This window comes from Fulmarus glacialis, unplaced genomic scaffold, assembly GCF_000690835.1.
Source record: "Fulmarus glacialis isolate BGI_N327 unplaced genomic scaffold, ASM69083v1 scaffold4495, whole genome shotgun sequence".
In the NCBI taxonomy this organism is placed as follows: Eukaryota; Metazoa; Chordata; class Aves; order Procellariiformes; family Procellariidae; genus Fulmarus; species Fulmarus glacialis.
Window position 1 is genome coordinate 1 of NW_009210995.1, and position 10940 is coordinate 10940.

General features: G+C 46.9%; 1 protein-coding gene across 1 annotated transcript in view; it reads right to left on the reverse strand.

The window, feature by feature from the left end:
* Nucleotides 1-895: 895 nt before the first annotated feature.
* PLEKHD1 (pleckstrin homology domain containing, family D (with coiled-coil domains) member 1) overlaps nt 896-10940 on the reverse strand; it is a gene marked incomplete at both ends in the record, with an annotated part of 15492 nt that continues 5447 nt past the window's right edge. Inside the window, 7 exons of the mRNA XM_009577342.1 lie at nt 896-1040; nt 2035-2167; nt 2921-3099; nt 4404-4497; nt 5428-5522; nt 7499-7551; nt 10365-10456. Of these exons, the coding sequence (XP_009575637.1) occupies nt 896-1040; nt 2035-2167; nt 2921-3099; nt 4404-4497; nt 5428-5522; nt 7499-7551; nt 10365-10456 (791 nt within the window). The remainder of the gene's footprint in view (nt 1041-2034; nt 2168-2920; nt 3100-4403; nt 4498-5427; nt 5523-7498; nt 7552-10364; nt 10457-10940) is intronic.

Here is a 10940-nt window from a genome sequence, read left to right on the forward strand (position 1 = left end):
AAATTATAAATATGTGTGTATATATATATAAAAACTATTTATACATGTATTTATACTTATATATATGACAGGGCTCAGAATGCCACAGGCCTTTTTGACTTTTCTATATTGGCCCAATACATCCACCTTTCACTGAAATGAAGCCTTAACTGCACAGATACAGCATCTTCATAACAGCTTCCCCCTGCACTATACTTGAGGATGGAAAACAAGCAAGACTTCACCCAACTGAAGCTGCTAATGTCAATTCCCAAACCTGACTCAAGCCAGATGCTAGGGTAATGCCCCATCTTAAAAAAAAAAAAAAAAAAAAGAGAAAAAAAAAGCAAAGAAACAGAGATAAGCTGTGAGGAACCTGAGTCTGACCTGTGGACTGCAGTCACCTCAGCACAGCAGTGCTGGGCTGATGCACTGATTCAGCTCCGAGTAAGATCCAGACTTCACCTGCTGGGTCACCTACCAGCACATTGCTACAGCAACCACGGTCCTCCTTAAACTGCTGATGTTCTTGTAACCAAGGCTGAGAAAAGATTATCTTGAGGGGAATCAGAGGACTCTTTATAACTCAGACCTAATCAGTCTTTACAGCTCTGCCACAGCTTCCCCGTTTGACATTTTAGAAAGCATTTGCTCATCTCTGCCCCAGGTTTGTCTTCCACCCAACAGCGAAGGCTGGGATAATTTTGCCCTTCTTCAAGGGCTAACCACCCAGTGCCTGCATAGCACGTTCTGGCTCCTCAAAATGGAGGTGCAGTTGAGGTACAAGGAGTTGGGAGAGCACATTATGTGCAGCTTTGTTAACGTGGGAACTTCTTTTTGTGTCTGGGGAGGTGGGTAGAAGTATTTCCTCTCTCAGAGCTTGCTCATCAGTAGGGAGGACGGATGACTGACTTACTTCTCAAGTTACTGACATCTGCTTTCATCTTCTCCTCTTTTTCCTTGTTGCAATCCAGAGAATTTAAGCCTTGCTCCAAGCTCTGCAACGCTTCCTCAGCTTCTCTCAGTCTCTTCTCCAGATCCATGCGCACCTTCACCTCAGCCTGAGGAAGAGAATAAGCACTGCTGAAAAGCAGCTTGCATCTCAATAACCATCCTGCTAACTCACAAGGTCTGTGAGGGACCCACAGGTGAAAATGAAAAGACAACAGTAAGGAAAACCAATAGAAATGTTGTAAGAAAACATGAAAGTTGTTCCTCATGTCTTCAGACAGAATCTGAATTTGAAGTCCAGATTATTTTCGTAGTTTTCCTTTATTCTGACTTTATTTTCACAGTTCTCTCTCATTGTATGAACCATGTGGAATCAGAGAATGGTATTTCACTTTAGTTTGGCCAAGTGGAAGGTTACAGGATAAGAAAATCTTGGAGGTGCAGGAAAAAGAAGAATTGGGGTTTTTTTGGACAAAATATTTGTAGAAGGATGTTGAGTATCAAATAGCCAATAATAAGCATAACCTTTACATTATTTAGATTAAAATAAAACAGCATACTTTGTCCAATTACCTTTGTGTAGATTAAGGTATCTTCCATTACTGGGATAACAAAGGAGGGCTGGTACCTCACCTGCATTCCTTTGCTTTTGAACCCAAGTTCATGCAGAGATTCCTGAAGATTTTCAAATCTTAAGATTGATTCTCTGAGCACAAGCGAGGAGGGAAGATTTCTGCTCAGTTCTGCAATGTCCAGATTAGCATTTCTTTGAAATAATCTTTATTCTTGATTGTGTCTACTTTCCTTTTTTACTTTTTTTCCTCCCTCCATCTTGAGATGATGCTTTCACAGCAGCAAATGGAAAGACTTTGACTGAATGGGTTAATCAGGCCTCAGAATGAGAAAATAAATAGTAGTGCTACATAGATACAGCATGGCAACTTCACGTGTTACCATGATATGAAGCATAGCAAATGAAGATTTGCGACCACAAAATGAAACAAAATAAAATTAAGTCTCCCAGTTGACAGGGGATAAGCTGAAAGGGAAAATGAGAGAACTCTGGGCCCAGGGACAGCAATATGTGACATACACAGGGGATACCTTGAGGTCTCTCTCTGTCTGCTGCTTCTCTGCGGTCAGCTCTGAGAGCGAGTTCTGCAGTGCTTGCGACTGGGAAGAGTAAAACTCCCGCTCCTCCTCCAGTGCTCGGGACCGCTCCTCATTCTCCTTCATCCTGGAGCACGGCACAGCAACGGAAGACGACCATTCCCACCCCAGCACAACTCACAGGAAGGAAGGGGCTCAGTACCATGATGGGGCATGCTTAACTACCTGGCTGCCCTGAGCAAAGAGGCGCTAACAGGAGCACTGTCTGTGTTTCACTTTAATAACACAGGCATTGCTGGAGAAGGTCAGGTGGACAGTTCTTGAATGGAACATTCTCAACCCCCAGACAAGGTCCAGGAGCACCGAACGCTTCTTACGGACAAGCCCATGAACACCAAAGGGATTCACGTGCCTAAGTCCTGATTTGAAAGGAGCAGGCCCAAGCGGCAGCAAGGAGTTCAGCTGCCCTGCCTCACTCTGTCCCCTCTGAAGCATTTATAACCTGAACTCCGGCCATGAGAACCAGACAAGCTTCCAGACTTGTCTTATGTTGGCAACCAAAAAGCAAGTCAGCAGATAGTCACGTCATTTGGCACCAACAAGCCTGAGCAGGGCAGAAATGTCCTCTTCCATTTACTGCACCCAAGAATGGAAATTATAAAGGATCTTGCCTCTCTACAGTCTCAGGATAAACAGGGGAACAGTTTTGAAGCGAGGCTAATTTTAAGCCTGGAAATATTTAGGCATACCCTTTCTGATTGCCTCCCACCTGCAAGGGGGAAAACTACCTCTTTTCCCACCACCCTCTTCACACTGGATCGCATCTTGTCCCACAGCCCTGTCTCTGGCACCACCGTAAAAGCCCCTGCCCCCACTTCACCTCTTCTCTGCCAGGAGTTTCTCCTCCAGAAGTTGCTGCATCTTCTCTTCAATCTGTCGCAGGCTGCAGTGCAGTCCCCAGATGGGGCTTTGCTCCTTGCTGGGGCTGGTTGGAGGTGGGAGCTGGCTCTCATTTTCTTCCAGCATCTCCAGCATTTGCTGCTTTTCCAGGGAGAGCTCCTTGAAGAAGGGCAGAGATTGTGAGTATCAGCCAAGTCTAACATTTCTGCTCCTGTTCCTGCCTGGCTCCTCCCTATTGAGTCCCTCCATCCTGACATCCACATGCCTCATTCAGGTTAAAAACAGGAATAACAAAATCTGGTTTTCATTTTTTACCTGCCTCATGAGGAGCAAGTCTCCACCATAGCCCTCGCCATGCAAGGGGGCGAGAACCTGCAGGCTCCTTTGACATGATATGCTAGTAAGGACCCAGCTCAGGGACTGGAGCCTTGTGCTTCCCTGCCTTCCCTCCTCACCTCGCTCCTCAGTGTGAACTAGAGGCATCCCCTCTGTGGTACTTCTAACTGTGGGGCAATAGGACATATCATGCTGTTTTCCTCTGAAGTGTTCGGTCCGCTGTGTAACTAGGGCACGAATGGTCCTTCCATAGCTTTCCAGATCTTTTTTCATACCCGTAAGTGCAGGCAAGCAGAAGAGCTCAAAGGAACATCAGCAACAGATTTTTGGACAAACTTGCAGGATCTGACACGAACATTAAGGATGACGTTGAGGCTTCAGAAGGCCAGCTGTGTGGAAATTTCACAAGCAATATACATTTAAAAAAGCCACTTTCCACCAATCCACCAGAGTGATACCAAGTAAGGAAAGGGTTTCATATATCAACACTCCGTTTCCTAAATTCCCATGTGATACACGATTCCCTGGGAGCCATGCTCCCTTCTGTGAACAAGGAATGCCTCTCTGCTGCTCCAATTTCCACCAGGACTTAGGGAGTTGCAGTTAAAAAAAAAAAATCAGAAAGCTGTCACAGACTTACAGCCATGTTGGCTGGAGGGGACCCTCTGGTAGGCTCTAGTCCAGCCTCCTGTTCAGAGCTGGTCTGTCAGGACAGCAAGATAGAGTCAGCTGTGGCTTTCTACAGTCGAGCTGTGAAAACCTTCTAAGATGGAGGTTCCTCAGCCATTCCCACTGCCTGCCTACCTGTCTGGTGAAAAGTCTCTGCCTAATGTTCAACCTGAGCTTCCCAAACTGCAACTTATGGTTATTGTCTTATATCACATCACCTGGTACTGCTGAAAAAAGTTTGGTTCTGCTGAGCTCCGTGTCACTTCTAGTTCTTTTCTGCAGGGGATTTCGGCCTTCGTATCAGCTACCGAATGAAACTGTTCATCTGCACAGGACTTAACTCCAGCGCTAGCAGATGTTAGATTGATTCCACACGACAGCGCTGCTTTCAGCCCTGGTCAGTTTTCATGGATCGTTCCCAAAATGCTGTCACTCAGAGGGGAGAAGCAGTCACTCACCTCTAGGGTTTTCTGTAAGGACTGTGTCAGGCTTCGCAACTCTTTCTTTTCTTCCTCCACTCCTTTAAGGGAGCGGGCTGTGAGCTCTAGCTCCCTAAAGAAGCAAAAAGGGCGATAGCTATTGCAGGGGAACACTAGCCCCATAGACCGCACTCAGACTGCACAGGCTGTGGATCTCTTAGTGCAGGACCTGCGACCGGTGGTTGGTACAGCAGGAGAGTCAGCCCTGGAGAGTCAGGAGCTTGCCAGGAAGCATCACGCCTTGAACACACTACGGGCATCCAGGAACTTTACTGTGCCTCCTGATCGTCAAACCAAAACCAACTGTTAGTGTGCTTCTCTAGCAAGGGCAGGGCCACGGTTGCAACTGGAAGAGCTCAGACAGGGCAGTCATATCTGAGCAGATGTAGGTCTATGAAAACAAAAATGGTTTGCAAAGTCACACTGGGTTTTCTGAGATGTTATTTAGGGAGAGAAAAGGAAAAAAAAGAGGGCAATGGCAAAACATGCCCTTTCAACACTCAGGGCAAAGCACTTGCATCCTTCCTTTCCTAAATACATTTGCTGTTCATATTTTGCAGAGTGTAACTCTTAAAATGACAAAATTATTTTTGGTGAGGTAACCTCAGCATCCACCCAGTGTCATTCATGATGGTGGAAAACCAGATTCAGTTGTCTGGACCCCACATGGCTGGTCAATCAATCAAACTAATTGCCTCTCTGAAATCCTCTAGCACATGTCCGCTTCCATGCTATCCCCAGTAATCTGGGGTTTGCTCATGTCCCAGTCCTTTGAAAATGAAGTTGCTGGAGCCCTGCATGCAAAATGAAACTGAACTGTATTCTATTGGTCGCACAAGTGATAGCAAATGCAGGTGAACAGATCTCAACCGTTCCTGTTGCATTTATCTCCTTCCTACATGCGCAAAATAGGTGGATTTTATGAACTGTTTTGATTCACCACCACAGCAGCATTTCTGCCCAGTCTGGGAGTTCACCTGCCCTGCGCAGCTTCCCGCCTTACCGTCTGATCTGTTCCTGCTCCAGCCGCAGCTCCCGTACCACCTCTTCAAACCGGTGCTTCTCTGCTTCCAGGACCTGGTTCAGACGCTCGAGTTCCTGGACGGAAAGAGGAGACAAGAATGTATTCTGCTGACACACTTACAGTTAAGAAAGGCTTCCCTGTTAACAATGCCTGGGACTTTTAACCTGAGTTATGTAGAGCCACAGGGTGTCCAATTCCACCACACTTTTGTCCAGGGGCAATTAGAAGGGATTGACGGTTGGCTGACGATTTCCAGACGTCCAGAAGTCCCAGCCAGGTTACCAGGCACCTGGAAATCCCAGACATGCTCCCTGCACAGATCAGCTCTGCTGCACATATACAGAAGGTCCAAAGCTCCTTGGGAAAGTTGGACTCAACATGCACAAACCATTTCCAGGTGCCCACATGTGCAGGTACGGAAAGCCCGGACAGGAATGTGACAGCCCCAGCACTGCTGCACCTGAAGTGTGATATTTCTACTAGCTCAGCCTTGCTTCCCATACCCACTGGGATAAGAAAAGACGAACTGCACAGTTACAGCTTTGCACAGTTTAAGCAGCCTGTAGCTATCTTTGTGCTAATAAAACCATGCTTAAAGAGCACTGAATACCACAAGCTATCCTCCAGCAGTGAAACAGTCTCCTCCGCTAGTCCAGAGGAAGCAGTTGTACCGAGACCTACTGCAGAAGGAGGGAGACAGGGACAAAGTACAGCGAGGGTCCCGCTCCTGGTCAGGTCCCCTTGCAGCCTTATCTGCCAGGCAGAACTCCTGCTGCAGGCCCAGGAAGGTCACAAAACAGCACTGACGCCAGACAAATTCATAACAAGACTCTTGCTCCATAGTGCAGGTACATTGTCCAAGCTGCTTTCCCAACATATTGCTCTGAAGCCTTCAGGCTCACAGCAGGTCGGACCACCACAGCTCAGTGAGCTATATATTCATTCCTTCATCAGTAACAAACTCCTTCAGACTAACCTGGCCCCATCTGCTCTTTGTGGGCAATGGAGATACCGTGCATGGCTTTCTAAGAGCAGAGATTTGTTCCAGGGTCTTTAGACAAGGGCATTTCCCTCCCTATGGCTGTGGGTTGTGCAGCAGGCTACCTCACCAGAAAGGGATGTCCCCCTGCGAAGGCAGAAGTAGCTTAGCCCCCATCTTTGGACTCTAGCACTGCAGAAATGTGCACAGGAAAAATATAGGCCTGAGAAGCCTAGGTCAGCATTGCCATCTTTTGCTAAAGAGGGGCGACAGTCATTGTGGATTAACTGGAAAAGAGAGCATGCGGCAGTTTGCAAGATTGCAATGTGGTGGTCTACATCCATGCAGGATTTCCTACTGTGTAATAGGACAACCCATTTGCAAAGCTATCTTGCAATAACTTTATGATGGTGCTATAAAAACCGGTATAGATTTGGTGTAAATATGAGAATAAGCTACTTTTATTATATTAAGCAAATATAAGTTAGGAATAGTTTGGAAAACAGCAATAAACTTGATAAATTAAGGTATAATAGTCACATCTAAGGGACTGCTCTCTTGGACTTTCCCTAGTGCAGTGTTTATTGTTTTCCCCATCTCTGGTGTGCCCAAAGAATAAACCACGTTGCTTTTTGCTGCTCCTTGTTTCTACAATGGTATCTCTACACTAGAACAACATCAGGTCCGTTTATTTGCTTTTTAACTGTGGAGACAGACAAGTTGATTGCCAGAGTCCTCTTGAATCTACCAAATAACAAGTGTTTAATTCAACCCAGTGAATATGAATTTAATCTGATCGTCCTCCCTGGTCCTCCTGGAGACATAATCACAAGCACGTTGCATGGAAAGTGCCTGGGAAGGGGAGCAGGGATACACACCTCCAGGACCCAGCCCATGGCACAGCTCTTATTCCTCTCGTTCAACCACAGGGCCCAGAGGTTGGTTGGAGACTCTTTTGGCTTTGCAGCCTCCCTCCCTGAAACGTGGTGTGCTCTCAAACCACCACCAACTCCCGACCTCCCATCCTGCCCCATGGAAGATGACGGGTATTGGCTTGTGGTGAACACTTACCTCTTTTTGCTCCCTCTGCAGACACAGCTCTTCTGTTTCTTCCATTAGCTTATCTGCAAACACACACACACAAAGGCCAAATGCAGAGAAAAGCAATTTATATCCTGGGGATATTTATGAGTATGAAACACTGACTGTTTGGAGCTTGAAAATGCAGCGTTCCCTATTGCTCTGTGTGTATCTGTCTGGGAGGCTCCAAAGGCTGAGATGACACTAATGGGATGCTCTGTAATTTCCCTCCTGCCAAATAACTTAATAAAACTAAACAACCATATAGCTGTGTGCTTCTAAGGTTTCCTCTCAATGTTCTTAAAGAGCATTAATGAACTAACCCTTGCCATCCTCTAGCGGAGTCAGGAAAATACCCTTATCTCTGCTTCACACATGAGGAAGCAAAGGCACAGCAAGGTTAAATGGGTGCCCAGGGTCGCAGACTGTGTAGCAGCCGTCAGTTCTCCTGCAGTTCAGTGCCCCATCCCTACCCACCTAGCACATGGCTCTCTCCTTCAGCCTCCTGGGCATCAGTGCCAGCTCCCTATTGTCACCTTGGGATGTCCCAGCCAAGCCCAGAAATCAATCGCCAAACTTAGCCACAAAACTTTTTGCTGTTAAGAATAGCTGCCCTCAACATCGGTTGCTCTTGTCTACTGAGAAGGACACGTGCCCGCCAGAGACTCTGCTCTGATCCTTACACTGTGACCTGATGTACCTATGTTGTGCTACGCTCTAACCTTAAACAGAGGCTCTGCCTTAGGCAGCTCTGAGTCATGCTTACAGGAAACTAGACAGAAACACATTCCATTCCTCATAGTTAAGCCTAGGGCTTAGCTCTCAGCTCTGCCACTCGGCTGCTGTGTGAGCAGGGGCAGATTCACTGTAGCACTTTATGATTAAGTCCTCCCCGTAACAGGTGAGGAGGATGCTACTGGTTTCCTTCGTACTGGACACCTGAAGGGATTACTCCTGCTGGCAGGATTACTACTGCTAGGAGGAGGAATGCAGATCTCCACTACCTCCTGCCCACAGCAGGGCTCCTCTTATGTTACTAAAGCTCTGCTGATCGCCACTGCTACCTTTCCTTCCCTGTCTCACCCTCTTCCTCCTTGCCAGGACCCAGCACAGCTGCCCTGTAATTACAAAGAGGTTCTCCCACCTTCCCTCTTCTGCCCCCCCTTGGGGGGCCAAGCCCAGGGCTTGATGGGCTTCTGCAAAGTCCCACCTTGAGAGAGAAACCTGGATCCCAGTTGGGTGAGGGGGGAAGAGGAAGGTAACTCTGGGGAGATTGAGGGAATTCCCCAGAGCAGTGTTTGCTTCCTCCAGAGAGCCTTGACTTGCTGCCAGGAGCAGTGCCCGACCTCAAAACTTAACTGTAGGATGGACACACATCGTTGAAGGTAAAGCTAATGAGGTAGAAGCCTCAGCAGTTATGTAGGAATAAATAGACAATCACTGTCAAAAGAAAGTAACCAACTGTGACAATTGACCAGCTCTGAATGTTCTTGTCATGGACTAAAGAACCCAGTGGGATGTATATTTTATATTCCAAATATCTCCTGTTTGCCACAGAACGTGTATTTATTCCTCCATCACCTTGTCTTTTACCATACTGAGGCCCTCTTTAGTCTCTTAGGCTCTTTAGTCTGCTCTGGTGGTTGCAAAATAATGTTTTGACAAAACTTTCCTCTTTCTAACTTTCCTCTTGTCTCTCCAGGTCCTCCTCTCAGCATTCCCTGTTATCCCCTTGTCAGGTGTGGAACCGCTCCTCCCTGCCTGCCTCACACACGAGCCCATCCATCAGCCCACACGTACAAATGGCGCTTAGACGGCTAGAACGAACATGCCTTGATACTTGAATTATGATCACTGTTACATGTGAGACCATATACTGAGATCACCCCTGATCAGCATGGATGCAGAAATGCAAAAGGCTCTTCAAGATTCCTCCAGTGGCTTGATGATTAGAAGTAGAGACCAGGAGCCCCTGCTCAAGGCACCACCAACCTAAAAGCACACAAAGGTGCCGCTAGCTTGTTTAGAGTAGACGACTGTCCAGCTAAATCACTGGGCTCACACATGCGACCAGCAGCTCCCAGGCCAGAAGGGCTGTTATGCCTATCTTGGGGAACGTTCCAACTTAGGAGGCGTCTGGGTTAAAGAGGCTGCTCTCCCTTGGCTCTTGCTATAGGCAATGTGGGGAGAGACAGCTGGACTGCCATCCAGAGGCTGTTTTTTGAGTAGGGGATTGGACTAGATAACCTCCAGAAGTCTCTTCCAACCTTCTATGTTCATCTGGAGTAACTGCTCTCTCTCCATTGCCCACAGAGAGAACAATGGCAAATTAGCCACTACCATTAGACACCTCAAACAAGCCCATGTAAATGCTCCCACTTTCAACATGAACAGCGTGGGCAAATGCAGACAAAGATTAAGTAGAGTAAGACCAAAAAAAAAGACAGAGGAGGAAAACTCATGCATGAAAAGCTGTGATCATCCTCAGAAATACCAGTCCTGTGTGATTCAGGGAGACAAGGGTATTGGCTGTTTGCCTGGTGAGCAGCTGAAATCAGCACATCCAAACTTCTCAGGGGCAGCAAACGTGTACAGTCCAGCCATCCGGAGCTGCAGGACCGCAGCATGCTGGCCAAGACCTGTTCTTCCTTTCACATCCCACACAGATATCCAGATCCTACCTTAATATTTTCATGTTTTGACTCCCTTCAAAACGTGACTTTCAGCTGCTGCCTCCTCAAAAGCTTCATCCAGTAAAAGTCAACAGTAAAAACCTGTAGCTGCTTGGCTTGACCACTCCAGAAAAGCAAAGTGGCTATTTTGGGGTTTATGGCTTTTGGAAGTAAGAGTTTCCTACCTAAATATTCCTGTTTCTCCTTGGCCAGCTGCAGTCCTTGGGCTTCCAGGCTCTCGATCATGGCTTCTCCCAGCTGGGCATTCTTCCAGGTCCTAGGGAGAGCAGACACGAAGCAGACAATGTAAGAGAGCTAAGGGTCCCACGGATTGAAGCAGGGGACTCAGCCTCGCAATCTACCAAGGAGTTCAAACACGCAGACTCTCATCAGCTGGGACAGTGATTCCCTAAATTTTTCTCCACAAATGAATTGGAGAAGTTTCCCTGACATTCAGTAATATTTTTTTTTTTTTTTTTTTTTTTTAAAATACAGGAGCTCTATGTCAACATTGCACAGCTATTCAAATGTTTTTTCCAGTGTTTTGGAGATTTCTACACCAAGTTTAGTATTAAGGGCTCTCCAGACCAACCCAGCACACGCACAGCCTCCAACTGCAACAGGATGTACCTGGAACCCATTATATGGATCCCGACAGACTTCAGAACCAGATTTTAGCTTTTAACTCAACTAACTTCCCATCTGCCAGTGACATTGTCTTCTGCAGCCTTTCCATTATTTTGCTGCTACAGCCACTCTTT